The 12929-nt window shown below is 42.3% G+C and overlaps 1 protein-coding gene and 1 pseudogene across 1 annotated transcript in view; both read left to right on the top strand.

The window, feature by feature from the left end:
- The window catches only part of AKAP10 (A-kinase anchoring protein 10), a 52461-nt gene extending 47891 nt beyond the window's left edge, over positions 1-4570 (top strand). The window contains exon 15 of the mRNA XM_036768741.1: positions 3069-4570. Coding sequence (XP_036624636.1) covers positions 3069-3074 — 6 coding nt within the window. The 3' untranslated portion in view covers positions 3075-4570. The remainder of the gene's footprint in view (positions 1-3068) is intronic.
- Positions 4571-11874: 7304 nt separating this feature from the next.
- LOC118857465 lies at positions 11875-12530 on the top strand (annotated as a pseudogene).
- Positions 12531-12929: the final 399 nt, after the last annotated feature.

Genomic DNA, 12929 nt, shown 5'->3' with positions numbered 1-12929 from the left:
GATGAAGGAGAGCTAAGAATTGAGGATGATTCTGATATTGTAAAACTTGGGTGAATGGAAAGATGGTACTGTAGGCAAAAACAGGGAATTTAGGAAGAGTTTGAGTTGAAAGATAATGAATTCAATTAAGTGCCCCAAATAAGAAAATATAATATAAAAGTTAAAAGAATTAAAATTGCAAAATATTGCATGGTCATAGAAGCCACCCTAGCCAGCAGATTTGGGCTCCTTTTGCCAAACAAAGAGGGCTTCTTTAGCAGCCGGGGCTCTACTGGTTTAGAAAACAAGTACATTTACAAAACATTATGGAGGAAGCGGGTGAAAGCTGTGGATTCTGTCACCCCACAGAGTAGCAGGTGATTGCATGTGAAATCAAACTCAGCCAAACCTTCCCAAGAAAACTTGTGGATGAAACTAGTAGAACAACTAAATAGGAAATGAAGCATCTGCACTTGCTTCTTTGTGACCCGATATCTTTGGTGATGCCAGTGGGACGGCCACAGTTGTCATCTTTCACATCACTGCCCCCAACACTGTGTTTAGCAAGTAGTACTTGTACAAAGGATGGAAAAGAGCACAGCTGTTCCTTCTGCCCTTCAGAGAAGAAGAGGCCTGCTTTGTTAGGCCTGTAAAATCTTGACAAGTATTCATGCATACATCAAGGCAGAAACACAGGATAGGCATTCTAGGATGACTTTGTACAACCAGCCAGATCTTTCCATAGCTGAAGGACATTTGTAGAGAATAAGAATACAGACACAAACATATGTATGTTTGCTTTCACTTATTTATTTTTCAGCTATGTGGCAAACCCTGTTCTAAATGCTGGATATATAAAGATAAAAGAATAATCCTTGCCCACATGGAGTTTTCACCTACAGGGGGAGGCAGCATGTTCACACATCAGTATTTATGAGTTATGTGCAAAATAAACAGAGCAGTGGGGCGGTGGAGGGAAGAGGGGTGACCAAAAATAATTTTGTTTAGGGATCTGGGTCCAAACGAAAGAGTTAACTTGTTGATGGTGATATTCTTTAAATGTTCTTATTGGTAGATAATATATAGATGATAACAATTTAAATTGTACTACTTTCCAAACCAGAGCTTCATTGAAAATCCATAGTATTGGAATGGAGATTGGACTAACCAGCCACACTACAAAAATGAAGCACATGAAAAATACATCCAGCCCAGTCACAGACACGCATCCTGAGGAGTAGTCTGTTGAATTAGGCCATCAGTAGATCTCTCTTATACTCCAGAGAGGTGCCTTAGGACTATTTCATTTTTGTCTTTGTGATTCTCGGTGCCTATACATAGTAGGGGCTTTAAAAATGCCAATTGGTTTATTGATTTTTATTTAATGTGTCTGCAAATCAAGAAATACTGTGACATCAGAAGTGGCCCAGAGAGCAATGAAAAGATGCATAGTGAGCATAAGCTGCCCTAGCCTGTCTGCAGCAACACCTTATGGGGCCAAAGTGGCATCAGAGACATCAGGGATCTCTGACTGCAGGATGAGGTGGGCCAGTTGTGTGGTGAGAGTGATGGTAACAGGAGGCAGCTGGAGCCCTCCATTGACTCCCCACTTCAGAGGAGGCTGCCAATGTGGGGGCTCTTTGTTGAGCATCTATTGAAAGACAAGGACAAAAATAACACAGAGGAAGGCATAAAGAGGGGCAAAAGCAGCACAGTGAATTCACAGACACGTCTAAGGAACTTAGCTAGTTTGGCTTAGTTTGGGAACAAGTGGCCACCCAGCCACCCACCTGATGCTCTTTCATTGCTCCTCAGCCACTTCACATGACTGGACAGAATCTGCTTTCTGTTGAAATCTGTTTCTAAATAAAGTCCTCTGAGATATTTGGGAAAGTTCAAACCCAGATTCAACCTTAGACATCCACCTAAGCAAAGAGTATAAGTAAGGACTCTCTGAACGGAGGATAGTGTGCTGACCCTGAAGCCAAGTCTCCCACAACACAGGAGCATTATTCTGGCCAAAACAGTGAATATGTCAGACACCCCCAGAAGTCAAAATTTCAGAGTTGGGAATTAGCTATGACAAGATAGGCCCTGCTGAGATACTTTGAAAGGACATAAATTGGTTCCCCCAGATGCTTCACATAAGCAGTAGCTAGAAAGAGAAAGGAATCTATCCAATGAGTTTGGGGATTTGGGATCCAGATCTGGCCTCTGCCTCATCTTTCTGCCTCACTGCTTTAAGCTTTGGGGTTTTCTGCATCAAGCCTTTGTTTGGAGCTGCTTCTGAGCATCTTTAAATGACAGTGGGGGTGTATTGCCACCAGAAACATCCTCTGTTCTGTGTACAGAATGGGCTTCTCTGCTCGGAGGGCAGTCTTTGTTGGGTTGGTTTTTATCTGTGCTTCTCTAGTTATTCAGGCCACGGTGTGGAAGTGAGATAGTCATGAGATAAAAATAGAGGCCTACTTTTTGTGGTGACTGCCTTGTATTATACTGACAATAATATATTTAATGGAGAGAAATGTAAAGGTCATACAGAAAAGGTAGATTTGGAGATCAGACCTTTTAAAAGAAGATTTGCATTCAGTATGTCCAAATGGTCTTATACTTTTATTTTAGGACATACCCATATATCTTGTCACCTCGTATCCCTCTCTTCAGAGCCCAGCCTTCTGTTTTAGCTTGCTCGGCAAGGTGTCTAGTTATCTTGCAGGGCCCAGCATCGGCGCGATGCAAAGGAGACCTAGACAGAGGACCAGGAAAATTTGTTACTTCTGAGTCTTGCCTTGGCTCTGTGACCTTGGGCAAGTTTCTCCTTCAGTGGACAAGCAGTTTGAACGGTTTGATTCTGGGAAGTCCAGCCCCTTTCAATGAAACCGTGGCTGGCTGGCTGTTGCAGAGCAGTGCTGGGTTCTTCCTTCACTCTCCTTTCTCTTCCTCCCAGCCAGAATGTTATCTCATCGACAGCAGGGGCCGCCATAGCTCCACCAGAGCTTGGTATTTCACCTAGCCACACGATCAATAAATATTAATGAATGAGCATCAGCCAGGCTACGTTTGACTCAGTCTTTCTGTTCTTTTTTCAGCTATGATTTTAGACAGGAGATCAAGGAAATCTGCTTTTGAAGATAAGTGAACCTTTTTTCCTTTGGTTGGATTCTTCTTTAACACAGCCAATGAAAATAAGCACTGTACTTTTATCACTGAGATTGCCATCTAAGGAAGGATTGGCAGCCATCCAAGGCCTCCCACACCGAGTGCAGAATCACATACAGAAATCTGCCTGTCACTGCACGTGTAGCACACAAAGGGAAGATTTTTAAGAGACAGAGGGGGCTCTGTATGTTGTTGCCAGAAGAATGTGATTGATGGACTTCACAACAGCGAGAAGCCATTTTTGAGAGATTGTTAAACTCTCGGAAATACTCTTGGGCCACTCACGCTAAGAGGTGTGAGAGAAAGCTTAGCACTAGTTCTGTTGCTAATGTTACTTATAGTAATAATCACACATTCTGAAGACTGCAGAACAAGTGTCTAAAAAGATTCTGCCCTACCCTTAAAATATTCCTTGGGAAGGCATGCGGGCTAGGAGCTCTGTTGGTTTCCTTTCCTTATCAAAACTAGGTGAGTATTAATTACAGACTAAATGTATTTCCTTCCTTTGCAGACGCATTACTTTTGAAGGAAAGTAACAGGCCATGAGTGAAGTGACTACACTCTCCTTGCCTTTGGTAGAGGTATATAATTTTGTGGTTTTACTAGCTTCTGAGATGCAGAATATTTAAAAACCAGTGTTTCACTGGTATAACTCTGTGTTGCTAACACAAGGCCGAAGGTGCAATTAAGAATGCCATGTGTGAGCATCAGTCTCCCTGCTCTCCCTGGACTCTGCTCTCCAGTTACTATTCCTTGTCCAAAATACATTTGGAAGAAGCAGCATATTTAAAAATACCAATTGGTTTATTGATTATATCATAATGATTCACTCCAGTTTTTCATCTTGTGCTGTCCTCGAACTAGAATGTCTGTTCCCAGATAGGACCTTTTTTTTTTAAATCAATCAATTCTGTTTGGCAGTTACCCCATCTCCTGCTTCTGCTGGTAGTTTGGATTTTGCCTTTTGTGACCTTTGTTCCTTTCACTGTCATTAAGACAATAAGCAGACTGTGCCGTGTTTCTGCTCGGACCCAGGAAGCAGTTCAGCATTTGGGTATCACTCCATTATGTTCTTGCCCATATTTTCTTGTGAGATGTTTCTCTTTTGATGGGGTAGGGAGGGTTTTTTTTTTCCTGTTACTGCTTTTTGTTGAAGGACTTGGAAAAAAATCACTTTATAAAGATTATCAATCATCTCCGTTCTTGAGAGTCTGAATGAATACAGAATGTTATTCCATTGCAATATTTGATTGTATAAAGGCACACTGTGTATTGTCAACAAGAAGAAACAGAAAGGCTGTGGATAGGTTTTTGGTACTATGTACCACCTCTATTACTCCTCTGATGCCCAAGTATTCATGTACCTAAACCATATTCTATTTAATTGTGTTTGATTTAAAATATATATAAATATCTATAAAATATATTAAAAGATGTGTCTGTTTTCTGCTTTGAGGGGTTTTATGGCCTTTTCGGTTTATCTGATTAAATTTCTGAATGTTTTCATTTTCCACAACAGACAATAGAAGTAGGATACAGGTATGAATATGAGTCATTCTTGACCATGACTGTTGTGTGAACTCTTGGCCACTCTGACGGCACTCTTGGCTGCTAGGTACAAGTTTAAGCTGTTTTGGTTTGGTAGATGTCGCCTTTTTTATTTTTAGCCCATTTGAGATTTCTTTAGTCTTCGTAGAAAAACTATGTAAAGAATATAGAATTAGATATGGTTTGGGTGACCCTCATGCCCCTGCGTATTTTGGAATGATTACTCGCATGAGAAGATTCTGGTTATTTCAACTTTTTAAAAGTTGAGTCAAGGAAGCTAGGTGGCACAGTGAATAAAGCACCAGGCCTTGGAGTCAGGAGTACCTGAGTTCAAATGTGGCCTCAGACACTTGGCACATTTACAAGCTGTGTGACCTTGGGCAAGTTACTTAATCCCAATTGCCCTGCCTTCCCCCCTGCAAAAAAAAAAAGTTGAGTCCATTTTTCTTCATGTCTACCAAGAGATGTCCATCCAACAGAAGGCTAGTTAGTTGCAAGAGTGCCAGAGTGGGACTTTGGAAGTTAGGGTTAGGATCTTGGCTCTGCCTCTAACTGGTTGCAGGACTTTAGACAAATCCCTTCACTGTAGAGTCTCTGCCAGCCCTTCTGCGTAGTAAACAGTTTAGGCTGGCCAGTTCTGGAAATAGCGTGGAATTCAGATCTCATGAATAAAGATCAAGTTATTGAAGAAGATTTGTTGTTGATGATTTGTGGGAGGATCTTGTTTATCTTTCATAATAGACACTCTTATGGTATTAAACTCATTTGGATTAATTATTGAAGGAACCTACATCAGTGGGAAATTTGAATAGTCCACTTTAAAGAAATACATTGTCTTATTTTCAGATACATAGAGTAATGCAAACCAGTGGTCAACAGTGATGCACCTGGGGCTTTGTCAGACCCGCTTTAAGAAATAAAGATAATTTATAATTAGTATATTTATATGTAAATCTTCCTGCTTGAGTGAGTCACAGAATCCTAGCCCAGTGGACCTTGGAGCAATGATTGGAGCACTTCCTTCATTTAGAGTGGAAGAATAGAGGCCCAAAAAGGGGCATCAGCTCACCCAAGGCTACACAGCTTGTTCTATAAAAACCAAGATTAAAACACTTGTTTCCTGATGATCCAGATCATTTCCCTGTTTTGCTTTGAAAAGTTGGTTTGCTTAAGCAAACTTTCTCCAAGGGGAAATTCTTTTCATTCACAGTTATTTTTTAAAATTTATTTTAACCAGCCAAGAGTCACCTCATCCTCCTACACCCAGTTAAGAACATGAGAAGAAAAAAACTCCAACCTATTGTAAACATGTATATAATCAAAGCAATTTTCTACATTGGCCATGTTCTAAAAAATATCTATCTCATTCTTCATTGCTGATAAGGATTCAGCACAATGGTATTCCATCACATGTATGTACCATCACTTATTCCTCCACTACCCAGTTTATGCATATTCCTTCAGATTCTGATCCTTTGCCATCTCAAAATAGCTATAAATATTTTTGTAAATCCTAATAGTATGTTTTACTTAGGATTCATCTCTCTCTTAATCTACCTTCCCTTTAATTCTCTTTCCCCCTTCTCCCTCCTATTTTCCTGTAGAGTGAAATGGATTTTTTTTTTACCTACCTGTGTGTCTGTCTTTGACCAGTTTAGATGAGAGTAAGGCTTAAGTGTTAGCTGCTTTCCCCCTCTCCCTTTTTGTTATTAGTATAAATGTTTACTTTTACACCCTGATTCTGTGGGACAATTTTCCCTTTCCTCTTAGTATGTTCCTCTTCCCCTTTCTTTCCATTCTTTTCTTAAGATCATTGAGACATGACAAAACCACTCTCAGGCGTCATCTGATTGGACCCCCTCTATGAACCCTGATGACGATGGATTCAGAGATGAAACACATGTCATCTCCCCATGTTGGAATGAAAGCAATTTATCCTTGTTTGGTCCTTTTATCATTGTTCATTCATGTTTATTTTTTATGCTTCTCTTCACATCTGTGTTGAACTTTTAAGGTTCTAAGCAGCTCTGGTTTTTTCATCAGGAATGCTTGGAAATCCTCCATTTCATTAAATGCCCATTTTTTCTCCTATATAGGCTTACATTCAGATTTGCTTATTCTTGGCTCTAAGTCTTGCCTTCTGAAATATCATATTCCAAGTTCCCTGCCCCTTTATAGTGATGGCTGCTGAATCATGGATGATGCAGAATGTGGCTGCTGAGGTCTTGAATTCTTTCTTTTTGGCTGCTTGCATTATTTTTGATTTGACCTGGAAGCTCTGGATTGTAGCTACTGTGTTCCTAGGAGTTTTCATTTTGGAGTTACTTTCAGGAGGGGATGGTGGATTCTTTCTATTTCTACTTTGTCCTCTTGTTCTAAGATCTTGGCAGTTTTCTTTTAAGATCTTGAAATAGGATGTCTAGGCTCTTTTTTTGGTCATGGCTTTTAGGCAGTTGAGTGATTCTTAGATTATCTCTTTTCTAGTCACTTGGTTTGGCTATGAGAGACTTTACATTTTCTTCTGGGTTTTTTTCCACCGTTTTGACTTAATTTTAATATTTCTTGTTGCCTCATGAAGTCTTTGACTTCTGTTAGGTCCATTCGAATTGTCAAGGAGTTTGTTGCTTGGGCAAAGTTTTAAATATCCCATGATGAGCTGTTAATTCCCTTTCTAGTTCTTTCTGCCATAGCTCTCATTTCTTTTCCAGTTTATTCTTCAAGCTCTCTCATTCCATTTCTAAAAAGATTTTTTAATTCTTCATTTCTTCCAGGAATTCTAATTGGGTTTGTGCCCAAACTGTGTTTTCTCCAAGGCTTTGCTTGTAGATGTTTTGGAGTCGTTTTCTTCCTTTGAATTTGTCTCTTGTGTATCCCTACCACTATGATAGTTCATTATGGTGTGGCCTGCCCCCGCCCCTTTTTTTTTTTGCTCATTCTTCCATCATACTTCCTGACTTCAGATTCAGTGTTAGGGTCAGGACCTGCAGCACTTCTGGAGGGAAAGCCTGGGCTGGTCCTGCTTTCTTGGGGTATTGAGTGTTGTGTTATTCAGGGATCTCAGGGATGGGCTGAATGCTTGCAAGCTTTCAGTGCTCCCTAAAGGGTCTGATCCAAGCAAAGTCTGATTGCTGGCCCCCTGGTCTGAGCTCTGCGGGTTTGGGTCTGTACAAAGTGTAGAGTTGTGCTAGACTCCCACCCCTCTTAGCCAGTTAGAAGGCTCTTTTGGGTTCAAAGTGGCAGAATTGTCAGCTTCCCTTCACTCTGTGTTTCCTGCTTTGGTTATTCCTCTCCAGGCTGAGCTAGATGTTGGAAGTGAGACCACTGCTCTGAGCTTGGGATCTGAGCCACACTGCCACTGCTGCTTCTGGCTTCTGATCTTCTCCCTTTTGCAGGATATCACCCAGGGCTCCTGTCTGCAGATCCCCTTCTCACACTACCCTGCACCTTTGACTCGGGATTGGGTAATGGGTGATGAAACTGCAAGTTGGCACCTATGCCCATGGCAGTGCCCTGGTGTGGGTCTAGGGGTGCTCCAGTGTGAGTCTGGGACCTCCTCTTGTACTGGTGCAGCATCTCTTTGGGTGCTGGAGCACCCCATGCTCCTGCCCGCCCCTGGGTCTGCTGACTCAGGCCAGACGAAAGACGCAGTGTGTCATCTTCTCCATCAGGATTTAGTCTGGTGCATTTTATACATCTGTTTGGAGGTGTTATGGATAAGGGTTGAGCTACACTGCTTCCTTCTATACCTCTGTCTTGTACACACACACACACACACACCAGCAGAATTCCAAATTGCCTTAATGAATTTCTACACCGAGGTTATGAAGGAAGGAAGCACCCCCTCCCCAACACCTCCCCTTAGGATAGTGGAAAGATTAACTTCACAATTCCTGTCAGGATTCCCACACAACTTAAACTGGTGCTATAGGACCCACTTAAAAACATGATGGTAGAGTACAGGTAAAGTAAGATTGGTAGTTATTTCTTTCAGCATATGAAAATGATTATTTCCATTTATGCCATGACTCTACCCCCACCCTAAACCATCTTCACTGCAACCTTTAGGAAACGTTTCAGAACTAATTCAGATGGAGGTCTCATGTCCAAAGCATAAGCCCGCAGCTACTGACTAATGTAGAAACCAATGAAGTAATAGAATAGTCTGGGGGAGAGAGGGGGCAGTTTGGGCACAAATGTTATTTCCTGGAGATATTTCTGTAAATTTAGAACTGCAGAAGAAATCAAACCAACCAAAAGTACTCATACACCCACACTTAAGGAAAACCTGTCATTTGTTTTTCATCTGGTTTGCAAAATAAAGTGGGAGGTGACTTTGTTTTATAGCAACTTTCTTGTTTTCAGGATCATATTTGGGGTAGAGTGTTGGGCTTGGTGTCAGAGGACATGAGCTATGTGACCACCTGGTGGTAAAAGACTTCACTTTCCTTTGCTTTGGCTTTCTCATCTGTAAAACTGTGATAATACCTGTCATCAGTGTCACTCCTTGCAAGGGTAGTGGAGAAGATTGTCTGCTAAGGACTTGGCAAACCTTAGATTTCTTTGTGGGTCTTACTGCTACTTACAAAGTAATTCACAGCTCCTTCAGTGATACAGGATAGAGTCAAGTTTTCAAGAACCTGTCTTTCACAAAACAAAGCAAGATGCACCTGCATGCCTTTGTGTCTATGATGTTTAGACTTAGGGTATGTGAAAAGTGGCAGAATTGGTCGTTAGAACTGAATCCACTCAAGGTTCAGTCATAAAGACATTTTGTATTTGGTTAGGCATGTATGTATGTAGTTAAACCATGCTAATTTCCTATAATTGGAGAAAAGACTTTCTGATTAATGAAAAATTAGTTCTTCAAAGAGACAGATTATTCTATTCCCTATCTGTGGGTAAAATATGATGTCCTATTCAGATCAGGACTGCCATGAGGCCTATTATGTGCATAAGGCATTAAGTATTGCCCCAGACATACAGTGGAGTTTGGACATAGTCCCTGCCCTACAGGGCTTACAACTTGTGGAGACAGAGATTGATTCCCTGCCTCACCTTAAGCATTTGACAAGTGCCATGGCAGTGCATAGAGGTAGAATATCTGGAGTTCCAGAAGGTATCTTTATTTCATAAGCCTTTGTGACGTGTTTCATAAAGGCCCTGTGCTCACTAGTGTGAGCTAAGACTCACCAGGCTACTCTGTGTAGTCTTCCATGCTTAGCAGCACTGAAATTGAGTGTCTGATGTTCAGCATCTCTTACTGAGAATGTTTGTTAAGCTTTTCAGCCAAGTCTGACCTCAGCTGGTTTTATAAACCCAAGGATCACACATGTAGGCCAGAGATGATTCCTAGTGCCACTGCTCCTCCACAGAAACACCACCTTCCTCCCCAGAAGGAGCAGCCCCATTGTTAATAGAAGTTGGCTTGGCTTTTGTTACATGAGTGAATCGTGTTTCAACAAAGTACTGTGTAGGACGTGCATTTAGGAAGGGCCATGGGCTGGGTAATGGAGACTGTGAAGGGACTAGATGATGTTGTAGCAGGACTGGGTGAAGGAGTAGAGGCAGAAAAAGAACTTGAGGACATGATAAGAATCTTTGAGTATTCAAAGGATTATAATTCGGGAGGGAAGCATCAGCATTGTTCTGCTGGGTCTGAGGCAGTCGGCAAGCATTGACTATGTACCTACCATGGGCCAGGCACTGTGGTAAATGCTGGAACTACAAAGAAAGGTAAAATAGTCCCTGCCCTCAAGCAACTCATGTTCTAATAGAAGAAACAACATAAATAAGTAGGTACATAGGAGTAGAGAAAGTAGGGGGAAGATCCCAGAACTAAGAGCATTGATGAGAGGCCAGTTTAGGCTTTGTGTAAGGAAAAAAAATGTCCTCAATGATTAGAGCTGTGAAATGGGCTGCTTTGGGCAGAAGTTGGTGTTATCCTAGAGGAGATTCTGGTTCAGGCATGAGGTGGACAGAACCTCTGATACCCCTTCATTCAGATCACTGAAAACTCTGGGACAAATGCTCCAAGAGGCCAGCACAACCCAGGTTATCTGGAGGGCTCCTCCTGAACATGTGGGTGCCAGTTTCTGAGCACCCTCTGGACGTGTCATTCTCTCACTAGTATTTCTATTGATAAAGCTGCATGACCCCTCCACCCCCCACCTCAAGGACACTTCAGTGTTCTCCCAGATGAGAGTTAACATGGTAAAGTTGTCCTACATCCCACCCTAGCTCAGTTCAATCAGTGGGTTTCCTATAAGATTCTAATGTGATGAGCATCTTATAATGTAGAATGTAAGCTTTTTAGGGGAGGAACTATGCTCATTTTCTTATTTTATCTACTTCCAGTGCCTGAAAACAGTAAGTGCCTAATAAATGCTTGTTGAATTAAATCACTAGCTAGATCTGTAAACACCTGTGCACAGCACAGTGGGATAGTTAGCCAGTGTCACTGGACCCAAGAGTACCTGGTGGGGGTGGGGGGGGGATGAGGCGTGAGAAGACTGGAAAGGTAGGAGAGGGGTGGGCTTTGAATGCCAAACAGCATTTTATATTTGATCCTGGAGGTGATGGGGAGCCACTGGACTTTATTTAAGGTATAAATGATATAGGCAGTTTAGTTAAGAAACATGTTTTATGGAATATAGGAAAGTTTTTTTGTGGGTAAATATTGTTATTTTTTCTGTTTTCTCAGCAAAGTACAGTCCTGTTAAAACCAGAATGGTTCAAAGTTAGTTCAGCTCCATTTCAGTGGAGTGGAAAGTGTGTGAAGGGGGAACTATATGAAATGAGCATGGAAAGGAGAGCTGAAGCCATATTATAGAGGACTATCCTAGAGGCAGGGAACCAGTGAGGATTTCTCGTGGGATGATGAGGCCCATGCCTCATCATGTCACTTTGGCAGCTGTGTGGAGGATCGATGAGAGGAGGCCTGGCAGGAGGTGGTGAAGGCCGGAACCAGGGTCATGACTGCAGGTAGAGAGAGGCCCCTGCCCTGGATGAACATATCATTCTGAGGCCTTGTCCTTCCCCAAAGCACTGTTATGTCATTGGAGGAAGCATGGCAAGAATGCATGGTAAATTGTGGGATGTTTTCTGTGGTAGGGAAACCCAATGAAACCACCTTCTGCAGGGATGGTGGGAGGAGATTAGAAGCCAGAAGAAAAAGTTTAATAAAAAAAAAAAACCCTCTCTCTGTCTCCTCTGCTTTGCTGGCAGCTCTTCGGCTTTGCCCCTCACCCCCTGAGAACGTATGCCTGCGCCAAGTTCATCTCTACCCCTGCCCTTGTGAGGAGCAGCTGCTGAGTAGACCTATATCTGCAGTGGTGCTAAACGGCCAGATGAGGACCTCTGCGTTTGGGCGGCATCAGGTCCCTTGACTTCACTTGTCCCCAGATGTGGATTCCAAACTAGTGCTGTCTCAAGGGACATTGACACAGCAGCCAAGTTCATTAGGGCTGGAGCTGCCACTGTGGGGGTAGCTGGCTCTGGAGCAGGGATTGGGACTGCGTTTGGAAGTCTCATCATTAGTTATGCCAGGAACCCCTCCCAGAAGCAGCAGCTCTTTTCCTACACCATCCTGGGCTTTGCCCTGTCTGAGGCCATGGGGCTCTTTTGCCTGATGGTGGCCTTTCTCATTCTCTTCGCCATGTGATGGAGCCATTTCTATCCCCCAACGTTTCTGAATGTTCCTCCTTGTCCTCCTGGTCCTTCCATGTCTCTTCCAGCCTATGTATACCTCCCCCTCCTTTTTACCAGGCTACCCTGGGGAAAGCCATGGGCTCAGGGTTTGACAGAAGGAAGACAAATAAATACTGTATTAATAAGCTGTTTAAAAACAAAAAAACCTATTAAACTGCTTAAATTTTATTGGGAACTTATAATTTTATTGGAAGCCTACAATAGACAATGCAGTTTAATAGGTTTGGGTTTTTTTTTTAAATAAACTTTTTCTTCTGGCTTCTAATCCTCCAGAGGTCCAGCAGTGACTAATTTTGAGGAGAGCTTTAGACTTGGTCTAAGGACCTGAGAATCCTCGCTTCTCCACTTGGTTCCCTATGGGGACTTGGCTGAATTAGTTAACCTCTCTTGGCCTCTAGTTTCCTCCTCTGTAAACTGATGGATGACTAGAGCCCTGAAGGCCCTTCCAGCTCAGACATTCTGGGACTCCTATGCTAAAGCTAGCTTGTTCTCTACTTTGATCCAGTAGGATCAAGTGGAGAAGAGGGAGAGAGGTC

Source organism: Trichosurus vulpecula, chromosome 7 (assembly GCF_011100635.1).
Source record: "Trichosurus vulpecula isolate mTriVul1 chromosome 7, mTriVul1.pri, whole genome shotgun sequence".
Classification (NCBI taxonomy): Eukaryota; Metazoa; Chordata; class Mammalia; order Diprotodontia; family Phalangeridae; genus Trichosurus; species Trichosurus vulpecula.
Note: the sequence above shows the minus strand (reverse complement) of the source record. Positions and strands in the feature narration are given on the sequence as shown.